The 13,920-nt window shown below is 40.6% G+C and overlaps 1 protein-coding gene across 4 annotated transcripts in view; it reads left to right on the top strand.

Annotated features, from left to right (window-relative positions):
• BCAS1 (brain enriched myelin associated protein 1) overlaps positions 1–13,920 on the top strand; it is a 56,698-nt gene that overhangs the window by 15,385 nt on the left and 27,393 nt on the right. For all 4 annotated transcript variants that reach the window (XM_060772088.2, XM_060772086.2, XM_060772089.2 and 1 more), the window contains exon 4: positions 4,471–5,033. In XM_060772088.2, the coding sequence (XP_060628071.2) occupies positions 4,471–5,033 (563 nt within the window). The remainder of the gene's footprint in view (positions 1–4,470; positions 5,034–13,920) is intronic.

The following is a 13,920-nucleotide window of genomic DNA, read 5'->3' as shown; positions in this document are numbered from 1 at the left end:
GGCCGTTACCACCCCCAGCTCTCTCAAGGTCAGTCCAGTCACTTCAAGGATGCCATCCATCCATCTTGCCCTTGGTCGGCCCCTCTTCCTTTTGCCTTCCACTTTCCCCAGCATAATTGTCTTCTCTAGGCTTTCCTGTCTCCTCATGATGTGGCCAAAGTACTTCAACTTTGTCTCTAGTATCTTTCCCTCCAGTGAGCAGTCGGGCTTTATTTCCTGGAGGATGGACTGGTTGGATCTTCTCGCAGTCCAAGGCACTCTCAGAACTTTCCTCCAGCACCACAGTTCAAAAGCATCGATCTTCCTTCGCTCAGCCTTCCCTAAGGTCCAGCTCTCACATCCGTAGGTGACTACAGGGAATACCATGGCTTTGACTAGGCGGATCTTTGTTGCCAGTCTGATGTCTCTACTCTTTACTATTTTATCGAGATTGGACATTGCTCTCCTCCCAAGAAGTAAGCGTCTTCTGATTTCCTGGCCACAGTCTGCATCTGCAGTAATCTTTGCACCTAGAAATACAAAGTCTGTCACGGCCTCCACGGTTTCTCCCTCTATTTCCCAGTTGTCAATCATTCTTGTTGCCATAATCTTGGTTTTTTTGACGTTTAGCTGCAACCCGGCTTTTGCGCTTTCTTCTTTCACCTTGATTAGAAGGTTCCTCAGCTCCTCCTCACTTTCGGCCATCAGAGTGGTGTCATCTGCATATCTGAGGTTGTTAATGTTTCTTCCAGCAATTTTCACCCCAGCTTTGCATTCATCCAGCCCCGCACATCGCATGATGTGTTCTGCATACAAGTTAAAAAGGTTGGGTGAGAGGATGCAGCCTTGCCGTACGCCTTTCCCAATCTTGAACCAGTCTGTTGTTCCGTGGTCAGTTCTGACTGTTGCTACTTGGTCCTTGTACAGATTCCTCAGGAGAGAGACAAGGTGGCTTGGGATGCCCATCCCACCAAGAACTTGCCACAATTTATTATGATCCACACAGTCAAAGGCTTTAGAATAGTCAATGAAGCAGAAGTAGATGTTTTTCTGAAACTCCCTGCTTTTCTCCATTATCCAGCGGATATTGGCAATTTGGTCTCTCGTTCCTCTACCTTTTCTAAACCCAGCCTGAACATCTGGCAACTCTCGCTCCATGTATTGCTGGAGTCTTCCTTGCAGGATCTTGAGCATTACCTTACTGGCATGAGAAATAAGGGCCACTGTACGGAAGTTGGAGCAGTCTTTTGCATTTCCCTTTTTTGGTATGGGGATATAAGTTGATTTTTTCCAGTCTGACGGCCATTCTTGTGTTTTCCATATTTGCTGGCAAATGGCATGCATCACCTTGACAGCATCATCTTTTAAGATTTTAAACAGTTCAGCTGGAATCCCGTCGTCTCCTGCTGCCTTGTTGTTAGCAATGCTTCTTAAGGCCCATTCCACCTCACTCCTCAGGATGTCTGGTTCTAATTCATTCACCACACCGTCAAAGCTATCCTCGATATTGTTATCCTTCCTATACAGATCTTCTGTATAGTCTCGCCACCTTCTCTTGATCTCTTCAGCTTCTGTTAGGTCCTTGCCATCTTTGTTTCTTATCATACCAATTTTTGCCTGAAATTTACCTCCAATGTTTCTAATTTTCTGGAAGAGGTCTCTTGTCCTTCCTATTCTGTTGTCTTCTTCCACTTCCATGCATTGCTTATTTAAAAATAGTTCCTTATCTCTTCTGGCTAACCTCTGGAATTGCGCATTTAACTGGGCATATCTCCCCTTACTATCACTGTTTCCTTTTGCTTTTTTCCTTTCTTGGGCTACTTCCAGTGTCTCAGCAGACAACCATTTTGCCTTCTTGGTTTTCTTTTTCTTTGGGACGTACTTTGTTGCCGCCTCCTGAACAATGTCGCGGACTTCTGTCCATAGTTCTTCTGGGACTCTGTTTACTAAATCTAGTCCTTCAAATCTGTTCTTCACTTCCACTGTATATTCGCTAGGAATGTTAGTGAGATCATATCTAACTGGTCTGTGTATTTTCCCTGATCTCTTTAGTTTTATTCTAAATTGGGCAATAAGAAGTTCGTGATCTGAGCTACAGTCAGCCCCAGGTCTTGTTTTCACCGACTGGATGGATGTCCGCCACCTTTGGCTGCAAAGGATGTAGTCAATCTGATTTCGGTGCTGACCATCTGGTGAAGTCCATGTATAAAGCCGCCTTTTAGGTTGTTGGAAGAGAGTGTTTGTTATACACAGCAAGTTTTCCTGGCAAAATTCTATCAGCCTGCGTCCCGCTTCATTTTGTTCTCCCAGACCATGCTTGCCTGTGATCCCAGTTGTCATTTGACTTCCCACCTTGGCATTCCAGTCTCCTGTAATGAAAATAATGTCTCTTTTTGGTGTATTATCCAGTAGGTCCTGCAGATCCTCATAGAACTGATCTACTTCTGCTTCTTCAGCAGCTGTGGTTGGGGCGTATATTTGGATCACTGTAATGTTGAAAGGCTTTCCTTGCACTCGAATTGAGATCATTCTGTCATTTTTTGGGTTGTATCCAAGCACCGCTTTAGCAAATTTCTTATTAATTATGAAGGCTACTCCATTTCTTCGATGTTCCTCTTGTCCGCAGTAGTAGATCTGGTGGTCATCTGATGTGAAGTGGCCCATTGTTACATCATTTTATTTACATCCCATCTTTTTCCTAGGGAGATAGAATACAATCATATATATAGAGAGAGGGAGAAATACTCAAGATTAAAACAGTTTTAAATCGCAACAATATTAAGACCAATTAAACCATTACTTTAAAACAGACAGCTGCGAAGAATGATATAAAGGTTCTTTGTGGTATCATGAACTTTTGAAAAAAGCAAAAGAGAAAGGGGTGGTTAAAGGGTGCTTTACATTGAAATTTCCAGGAAGAGTGGATAAAGCCTAATTATTTGGGGAAGTTAACATCTAAGATTATTCATTATGAAGTAAAACAATTGAGTTCTTGTTTTTCATTTCCCCTTGCTTATTTCCCCTATTACCTGGGATCTCCCAAATATCTAATACCATTCTTCATGGAGACAAGGTTATATTGTTTCTGGTCAGAAAGACCTTCCTCTTGCATACAGAAATGTTACTTTAGCAACTCAAAGAATACCTGTCAATATTCAAAAGATCTTTTGTCGGACATTTTAAGGAACCTGCTATCCTGAACTCAAAGTATAATTTGTATGATTATACATCTTATACAATTGTCATGACATTCCAACCTAAAATGAGTCAATGAAAAACTAGCATCAGGAAGTTACTGTTTTGTTAAGTTTGTCCGGAAAGAATAACAGGAGTGAGACATACTCCACAGGGCATGCAAAGACAAATTATATAGTAAGATTTTTCTTTTATACCTGAGATCCTATGACATGATGCAGTATCACCATGTCGTGAAAAACTGGGCCATTTAAAGACAACCAAAGACAACATACAAATAAATCCAAAACCCACAAAGCAGTTCTATTTTTATTGGGCAAACTAAAAGGCACAAAATACATAATGCAGATTTTTGAAGTTTCACTGGGTATTTTTCATCAGCAAAGATTTTAAAAATCATACAGAAGAAGAAAGGTGATGATGATTTTTAACATCTTTGCCTGATGAAGAAGCCAGTGAAACTTCAAAAATCTGCATTATGTATTTTGTGCATTTTAGTTGTCCTAATAATGGTACCACTATTCTGTGGGTTCTGTGTTTGTTGTATTTTGCTACATGGCCAACACAGGGCCTATTTGTACAGGCACCTTAATCTGGAGATGGTCCGGATTCCGTGGATGTCTTTTCATGCCCTGCTTTCAGAGTTTTGACCAATCCGGTAACCTTACTTTTTTCCATAGTTTCTTGTCATCACAGTGGCTATGGAGCTGCACAAAGCTTCTGGCCATCACTGAGCATCTTACTTGATGTCAGCAAAGTTATTCACATGACCTGGGCAAAGGAGGGCAAAGTGCAGGGAAAATGGAACTGCACTAGCCTGTGTGAACAGCTCAACTGGTTTGAATTAGAACTGATCCAGTTATTCACACAAACCCTGAAGTGCAAGGCTGCTCAGGAGTTTAAGGAAAGCTCCGGAGCATTTCCCGTCTTCTGCTAATGTAGCATAAAATTGGGATAACCAGTTTTGCCCTCCATTAGGGCAAACATCCCTAAATGTTGTGTAGACATCCAGGGGTAGTTTCTGGTCCAAATTGGAGTATGTGATCCATGTAGATATGTCCCTAATTATCTCGGAATATGTTTCAATGATAACATGGAGGCTTTTGGCAACCTTAACTTCTTCTGTAACTTTACACTTTGTAAAGAGAATGGCACGTACACACTATGTTTGTTTCAACACTGCAATTTGCAACCAGTCCATTACAATCAGTCCATTAAACACCCGGGCAGCTATGATTAATAGTGCATCTTTCCTGTCATGTGGGATAATTGCTGTTTTCTTGTTTGCACTTGTAGTGGATGCAAAAGTGACTGTTCTCCAGGATAATGCGGCTATTTCTTCCCAGAAGACAATGGAGATCAGCACCGTCTCTGAGGGCAATGAAAATAATCTTGGGAAGGAGGCCAAGGCTCCGCCGCCAGCTGCCAAATCTCGTTTTAGCTTTTCATTTTCACGGCCCGTACCAGGACGTAATGTAGTGGAGGCGACAAATTCATCCGTTGGACCAACTAAACTTGATGTCAGCTCAGAAGTCCTCAGTGAAAACAAAGCATCAAGTGAGAACCCAGGCCTTCCTGCTGCAGCTGTGGCAGAGGAAGCTTCAAATAAAAACCTAAATGAGACATCACTCAGTGAAATTGAACTCACAGAACCGGACAAGAGAGAGGATGATACTGTTCCCAAGCCCAAAGAGATAAGCTTTTTTGAGCGTATCTTCAAATTGGAAAAGGGGAAAGAAAAGAAGAAAGCCCAAGAAGAAATCCAAAAGGAGGATGAAGTAGACAATCCAGGCGTACTCATCACAGCACAAGAGACATCCGGATTACAAAGCACCCCAGATAATATTCTTCAAGGAACGGCAAGTATATAATTGGAATGTCTATTTGGTTCCTTAATAAGTTTATTAAAAATTGCATGAGGATATGCACTTCACATCAAACACATGGGAGAGCAAATCTTTCATGAGTGTGGCTGAGCAGTTACCTATTGTGAGTGAACAATAAAATTTGCTATAGTTTTAAATCAGGCACTGTTGATTGTTAGTGCCTGATTTATGCAGAATATAAGCAGAAGCATCTCTACTTTCTTAAAGTTTCTCTACTTTTCTTAAGAACAGATAAGAAACAAAGCATTAGGAATAACAGACTCTAAAAGACATATGGCTTTACTGTAACAGAAGTTGAGTATCTCTTATTCAGAGTTCCAAAATACTCCCAAATTGCCCGTGTGTGGCTGAGAGAGTTATATCTTGGCTTTTTAATAGTTCAATGTACACAAACATTGTTTTGTGCACAAAACTGTTGTATATAAAATTACATTCACCATATATATATGTGTGTGTGTGTGTGTGTGTATGAAAAATAAATAAATGTTGTGTTTAGACTTGAGCCCCCTCTCCTAGATGACTCATTATGTATATGCATGTATTCCAAAATTTGAAAAAAGCTAAAATATGGAACATTTCCAGTTCAAAGCATTGTGAATAAGAAGTACTCACTCTGTACATATTTTGTTATATTTTTGCTTTTTAGATATTTCCTCACATATGCATTGGAATATTTACAAGTGCAACATTTGTTCTGTTTCTGTTTTCATAGCCTTTTATGTAAGACTCATCCCAGGATATCAAAAAGTTACTGCTGTACTGTTGTTATATATCTTCAAGATTTTTTCCCCAAATTTATGATAATCCTACCATCAGTATTTCTTGGCAAGATTTATTCAGAGGAGGTGGAAGGAACATGAGCCAGTGGATTACATGTCTGATCAGTGATTCAGGCTTTAGACTCTTGGAGGCCTAGTCCAATAATCAAGCTAGCACACCAGACTGGCGGACAGTCCTCCAGCGAAGATGGTCATGAAAGCTAGAAGGTATGGGCAAATGTACTAGTTGCAGAGTTACATTTTTGCCCCTACAGACCCATAGCAGGCCATGCTTATTTGACCTCTGGAGTTTTTATTATTACTTGGTTTAGAAGTAGGATTCAGGCGGGTGCCTACAGATAAACTTCTACTCTCTGATATTGCTTATTTTATGGTTTGCTTTCCAGTTAGCTTTCAGTCATTGCAATCGCATGAATTGGAAACCTTCAAGAGCCTTGGTCATCAACAGCCCTGCTCAGATCTTGCAAACTCAGGGAAGCAATGGCTTCATTTATGGAAAGTTGATCTACACTGTAGAATGAATCAAGTTTGACACTTATGTTAACTGTCATGGATCAATGCTATGGAATTCTGGGAGTTATAGTTTGGTGAGACACCAGCACCAGACTAAAAACCTTGTAAAGCTACAATTTCCACAATTTTGTGGCAGTTAAAGTGATGTCAAATTGTATTAATTCTAGAATGTAGATGCATCTTCACATTGAGTCAGTGTTTTGTATGGTTGCCTTCCTCTTTTCGAACTGCCCTCTACTTTACCAAGCATTCATCATCTTTTACAATAAGTCATGTCATCTCAAGATATGTCCAAATCATGAGAGCATTTTAATCTAGCCCTGTGATGGTCTTAGTAACTGTGGTCTCACTGTTGACCCAGAAGGGATATTTGACTCGCAGAGCAATACTACAGGATTGCAACAATTTTGCAGAATGTTAAGTGTGTCGTAAAGAAAAAGAAAAGCAGTTTTGAGGTTGTAAAGCATGGAGAGAGTCTGCAACTGTCACAATTGTCTTTGGATATGGTATTCATGATTTGACTATTAAGAAATCCCCATGAATATGAAGACTTTGCTTTCAGATGTTTGCAGTCTCTCTCACTCACTCTCTTTTGTGTACATACCCATGTATTTGATCTGGTTGGTAACAATACAGGCTTTTATGGAGGACTAAGGGATCTAGAGTAAGCAGAAGGCAACAATCTCTAATGTGCAGTATGAACAGCTCTGACATTCAGGAAGTTCTTCCTCATGTTCAGGTGGAATCTTCTTTCCTGTAATTTGAACTCATCACTTCGAGTCCTAGACTCCAGGGCAGCAGAAAACAAGCCTGCTCCCTCTTCCTTATGACAGTCTTTCACATATTTAAACATGGCTATCATGTTTCCTCTCAACAGTTTCTTCTGCAGGCTAAACATCCCCAGCTCTTTAAACCAGTCCTCATAGGGCAGATGTTTGATCATTTTAGTCACCCTCCTCTAGACATGTTCCAGCTTGTCAATATTTCTCTTGCATTGTGATGTACAGAACAGGACATGTTATTTCAAGTGATATCTTACCAAAGCAGAATAGAGGGGCACAATTACTTCCCTTGATCCAGACACTATACTCCTTTTGATCACCTCAAAATCTCATTGGCTTTTTAAGCTACTGCGTCACATTGTTGGCTCACATTCAACTTGCAGTCTACTAAGATTCCAAGATCTCTTTCACATATACTATTGTTGAGCCAGGTTTCACCATCCCGTATCTGTGTATTTCACAAAAATGTTTTGAAAAATCCACTCCTACTTTATCCTACTATTTTCTGTGGGTTTAAAATGCTGACTTTTGAAAACGCCAGCAGTAGAACCTGGTGAATTCAGATAGACCCCTGTGGCAGACGCAAAACCACCATCTGATTGTGCAAAAAAAAAGTAGTCCATTATCAAAAAAAAAAAAAAAAAGGTTCAGGCCACTTTTTATAATAAATAATTTTTTTTATGTTGCTGCATTCCTTCATGTACAGTACATGGACACCTTGATATTCTTAGTAGACTATGTGCTTTTCAGTGCCAATATGTTGTCTGGATGCAGAGTTCATCCACCGATTCCCTGTGTCATATGTTGCCAGATCTCTAGTTTGTCACAGCTATTTTGTTCAAGGCCGCATCTATATTGGCTGCTTTACCTAGAGCTAGTCTGGAACATAATGCCCCAGATAGACCATGATGACAGCCAGATGCAATGGGCCAAACCATCTGGGGCACTGCGTTGGCATCCAGACAGATCTGACAGGCTACAGATTGGCCATAATGGTGGTCAATTGCATCCAGCCAAATCATTTGTGTCATTGCATTGATGTCTACTGTCTAGCCAGTCCAGTCAGTCTGCTGGGCTGCCCCCTTGTCTTGCCATCATTCCTTACTGGCCTATAAGTCCTGCCCGTCAAGTTTGCATGTACTGAAGTCATAATCTGGTGACTGCACAACCAGTAAGAAGAGCATAGAGTGATCCTTTCCCCTCTCCTTTTGAGAAGCATGAAGAATCTTGTGAACGTTTCTGGAATCAGTCATATGGATGCACATGAATATAGTATTTGGGCTGCTCCCCTTCATTCACAATGAATTGCGTATCTATTCAGATAAACTGGACTTTTTTGTTTTTTAAACATTTTCCCAATTCCTTTCCCAGACATAATTTGCTAAGGTTTTATCCTGGAAAACAAAGTTGTTATTAAGTTCTGGTCCTGTCCCCCTCTTTTGGGCTGTCCAGAGGGCAGGAAGCACAATTTCTGATTTAAATGGATGCTATATTTATACTGGAACTCTAAATATTTGGTCTAATATATGATAATTATAATTATCCAGTTTTTGCTTCAGGCACACATTACTCTTTGAGTAAGCCATGACTGATATCTTCTGTGGGAGCTAAATCACATCAAAGCTTTCCCCGCATGTCACAATGCCAACAAACAACAAGTAGTGTTGCTTTGAGGAGGAGAAAAGAGGAGAGAGGCTTCCATTTTAAGTTTTGGTCCCAAGAATTACACAATCATTCTGTGTTCGTCTGAACCAGGGCCCTATTTTCAGTCTCCACAAAACTACATTCAGGAAGCTGCATAATTAAAACAAGGGTAGGATTCATGAGTTGAATGAAGAATTGACTATTCAAGCCAAGGTAAATGATGTGCCTGAAATGTGCCCTGATTCTGCCAGGCTTTATGGGAACACAGAAGTCCTAGAAGGGAGATACAGTATGTCTCTGGGTCATAAGATGACAGAACTGATACCAATGTGTATGCATTTCATAATGACTGCATTAAATCTGCCATGAGAATATTTAATGTTTAATGCTGATCTCCTTCTCCTCCTGTGCTATTTTTTTTTAAAAAAAGATATAACCACGCAGCAAAACTTAAATTAATTTCATAATACTTGTCTGTCTCTGAAAGAGAATTTGGAAACATTACTTTTTAAAAAAGTAACTCATTGCTCACAGGTAATGTATGGCCCTGTCACTGCTTTTTAAATTATCTTTAAGAATACAATTTTAAGAATCAACCCCGATGATAAGTAAACATGGCATTGTGTAGACTTTGGGAGATTTTAATCATTCTGGTTTAAATGCATAAAAGTAACAATGTTGGCCCACAATACTTAAAAAGTGTCCCAAGTAATATATTACTTTCAATTCATTTTCCCAGACTGATATAACACAGGTAGTTCCTGATATTCTCAACGTAAATTAGTTTCCTAATATGTGTGCTAGTTTCCTGATTTTCAATATAGTCGACACTCCAAGAGTAAGGGTTACAATGTGATTCCACCATGTAGTTTTTCAGTTGTAAATCCTGTTCTTCCTCCTCCATCCAATTTTTCTATTTTTTTCCATGAACTTCATCATATAGAAGCTCTACCCTGTTTCTTCCTGCTTCTACACACTTCAAAGAAGGTGTTCAAATGAGAGGGAACCCATCAAACAACACAGGACTGCTTCTGGTTGTTACTCATGGGACTCTAGTCTCTGCAGTGTGTAGAAACAGGAAGATTTAAAAGATGGGCAGAAACTGACTCCATTGCTTTCCCTGTGCATAAAAGATTAAGGTTTCCCCTCAACATTAAGTCTAGTCATGTCCGATTCTAGAGGGTGATGCTCGTCTCCATTTCTAAGCTTGTCCCGGAAACCTTGAAAGTCATGTGGCCAGCATGACTGCATGGAGCGCTGTTACCTTCCCGTCAAAGCGGTACCTATTGATCTACCCACATTTGCATGTTTTCGAATAGCTAGGTTGGCAGAAGCTCACCCCGCTCCCTGGATTTGAACTACTGACCTTTTGGTCAGCAAGTTCAGCAGCTCAGTGGTTTAACCCACTGTGCCACTGGAGGCTTAGAACACTTAAAAGTGGGTATTTTTCCTTGTGATAGGAGGTGGTGGATTTGTCCAATTACTTTGTGACGTTTCAGTGTGATCATTCATGGGGGTGGCGTGCTACTGCTTCTTTGTTTCCATTAGTGGTGTAAGGTGGTTCGGTCCCATTGAAATAAGGGTGTTCTTAAAATGTGCCTTTAATGTACTTGGCTTCAGGGATATAACCTCATGGAAAGTTGTATCTTGAAAAAGAAAGCATGCCTGATTTCTTTAGTATAGGCCTCAGGTGAACGACCCCATGGAAAATTGTATCTCAAAAAGGATGCCTGTTTAAAAAATTGTGCTGTTATCCTTGAAATGGTTGATAACTCAAGGGGAGTAAAGCCACTCCTGTGTCATGGGGGTAAGTAAATTCTCCATCCTCTTTAAAGATGGGCCCCATGAAACACCACACAAAAAAGACTGTTCTAACCCACCCACCCCCCCCCCCCCCCACACACACACACTTACTTGTGGGGTGAAGTCCCATATTTTCCTCCAAGTCTTCCAAACCCAGCACTGACATGAGCCCTATATTGATATAGAATCATAGAGTTGGAAGAGACCTTGTGAGCCATCCAGACCAACCCCCTGCCAAGAAGCAGGAAAATCGCATTCAAAGCACTCCTGACAGATGGCCATCCAGCTCTGTTTAAAAGCCAAGAAGGAGCCTCCAGCACAGTCCAGGGCAGAGAGTTTTACTGCTGAACAGCTCTCACAATCAGAGCAGTTCAGCAGTAAAACTCCAAATGTCTCAGTCTGGCAGGGACAGTTTTAATTAATCCTCCCTTAACTTGCTTTTTCTACAGCCTTTAAACTGCCTGAATTTTTATCTCCTCTTTCCACTAAATTACTCAGAAGAGATTCGTTCTTAATTCAGTGGCTGGAACGAAATTTTGAAGTGTCTAAATACGGGGCACTCCTCGTTGCTTAGTAGGAATGGATGGCTTTCCCAATGCACATATTTGAGAGGAAATAAAGGCATCAAAGTATTATAACTGACCCTGTTCAGTTTCCAAGATCAGATCCCAAGCAGAGTCAACTCCTGTTACTAATTTGCTGGGAGACTATTAATGAATACCAGGTGTTGTGAGATATATTTCAGAGGCAGGAACTTTCTAAACTACCATAAGCATCCATTGCCTAAGAAAACCCTATGGAAATTATGGTATCACCATAAGTTGACAGATGGCTCGTACAGAGCAGATTTCTCCACTTCACTGCCCTACAGATTTCTTGTCTATAATTCTGACCAATGATGGCTGGGGTTGATGGAAGCTGTAATTAACCTCTACTGGTAGGGCTGCAGGGGCCTCAGAAAAGAGTAGTTGCCTCAGCTGACAGCAGTCTTTTCTTGATTGCATGCTGAGTCATTGTGGTCGGAGCTTCTGTATAAAGTCTCTGAATGTGTATGTGCCTTCAAGTTGTTTCTCCACTGATGGTGACCCATGAAGTTCACAAGGTTTCCTTAGGCAAGGAACACTCAGAGGCAGAGAGCATCAAAACCAGTGGAATTCCTAGATTATAGCAGGAAGTGCACATTCATTCCTTCTGTTCAAGACAACAGTGCAAATAAATTATTGTAGGTTCCTGACTTAAAGGCCTTTCTGAGGGAGTTACCACTGTGAAGGCACCGTGTCTTACTTGATTGCCTTCAAAATGTGGTATGGCAGATTTACAGTATGTACTTGAGTATAAAGTCTGGAAATTCTAGTAAAAATATTGACCCAAAAATCCTGGATCAATTGATTCATGGAACAGTGTAACAACTATGACTGCAGCTTAATTCTTATAGAAAATGGAACCACCTCATTCTCTGAGTCTAGTGAAAGGCAAGTGCTTAGTCCATCCTGGGAGAACCTAAAAGAAGCACCTACCTTTTCTATCCTCTGCTACTTCTGGCCATTTTTAATGTCTGGGTAGGAAAATGCTGGCCCATTTAATGTGGGCATTTTCCCTCTCTGCAGAATGGCCCTCCATCTATCCACAGGTTATATCAAAATCCCCAATTTTTCCGCCAAAACCTGTCATTAATGTATACATGAGGCTGACCTATAAACAAGTATATATGGGTATTCGGTGTGGGACTCTTTATTTTGTTCTAGACATCTGCCTCAAAGTCTTGTCATGATGTCACCACTCTGCACTGTGATTAGTCAAGTACTGGAAGACCTCTTCTTGTTGGGTACATGGCACATGAAACTAGGATGGGCCCTGAAACTGAGCAGGAAGGCAAACAGACAATGAATAAAAACTTTGGCCACCAGTATCCCAGTAAATGTTTTCAGTCTTCTGAGGCAATGTATTTCACTGTCAAAACTGCTCGTACCATCAGAAAGTTCTACCTAATACTTTGGTGGAATCTGTTTTCCTGCCCTTTGAATCCATTGATATGTGTTCTGGTCTTTAAAGCAGCAGAAAACACTCTTGCCTCTTTTTTAGTATGGCATCCTTTCAAATATTTAAACATGGATCTATTGTCCCTCTTAATCTTCTCTTTCCCAAATTGAGCATACTCAGCTTCCTAAGATATTCCACATGGGGCTTGGCTTCCAGAACTTGGATCATTTTGGTGACCCACCTCTGGCACATTCCAACTTGCCAAGGGTTTACACACTGTAGGATCTTTTTAAAAAACAAAACAAAAAGGTATTATATTGTGCTCTTAACTACCATGTTATGTTTCTTATAACAAGACATATTGGAGGCAGGCTGGAAAATGAATTCTTTTTGCTATGTATTTTGTTGAATCTAAGAAGTACTTTTGTAGTGTTGCAGTTCCATAACTGATGCTTTTAACTCTTTGGAGGCAGGGCAGAGAATGAATTCTTTTTCCTATGAACTTTGCCTGGAGCTAAAAACTACTTTTGTTGCATTACAACTGCATGCATGAAAAATTCCACACATATCAAGAATATGAGCTTCACACCCACTGCTGTCCCACTCAAATATATGTTCCCTTATAAGTCATTCTCTATACATTTTTTATGCAAAATGGGAGAATGAAAATGCCACAATGAGGCACATCAATATACAAAAGCAATATTCTCCCTCTTTTTATTTCAAAAATGTGGAATAAATTCACATATAGAATCATAGAATCATTGTTGGAAAAGACCTTGTGGGCCATCCAGTCCAACCCCCTGCCAAGAATCATAGAATGATAGAGTTGGAAGAGACCTCGTGGGCCATCCAGTCCAACCCCCTGCCAAGAAGCAGGATGCTTTGGTTGCTTTTAAATACTTTTTTTGCAGCCTGGATTTTTCAAAGGAATGTTTTAGTACTTTATTGTATCTTCATTGCATTTGATTGCCTTCTGTCTCTATATCTTGCATTTCTTTATCTTTGGTAGCTGCATTTTTCAGAAATGTTGAACACTTTTATGACACAATGGAATAGAATAGAATATTGTAAAGAACAGAAATGCTGAAAGAATGGAATGATGTCACACATCATATTTAGGTGCCTAACGCGGGTGATGGTGGAGGGATTCACTTGGCATTGTGGTGAATCTCTGGGGCTGTGGGGGATATGGTCCCCTGAACCGCTGTCTTCCCCATCACATATGGGGGAAAGCATACTTGCCCAGATTCCCCCCATGTTGTCCCAGTTGCTGACAATGAGAGCACAGCAAGCCTCATGTATTCTCATTGCTCCATCGTAGGACACTGGGAGCACAATTTGAGGATGGAGCCCCGA

This window comes from Anolis sagrei, chromosome 4, assembly GCF_037176765.1.
Source record: "Anolis sagrei isolate rAnoSag1 chromosome 4, rAnoSag1.mat, whole genome shotgun sequence".
NCBI lineage: Eukaryota > Metazoa > Chordata > Lepidosauria > Squamata > Dactyloidae > Anolis > Anolis sagrei.
This window is presented reverse-complemented; position numbering and strand designations above follow the sequence as displayed.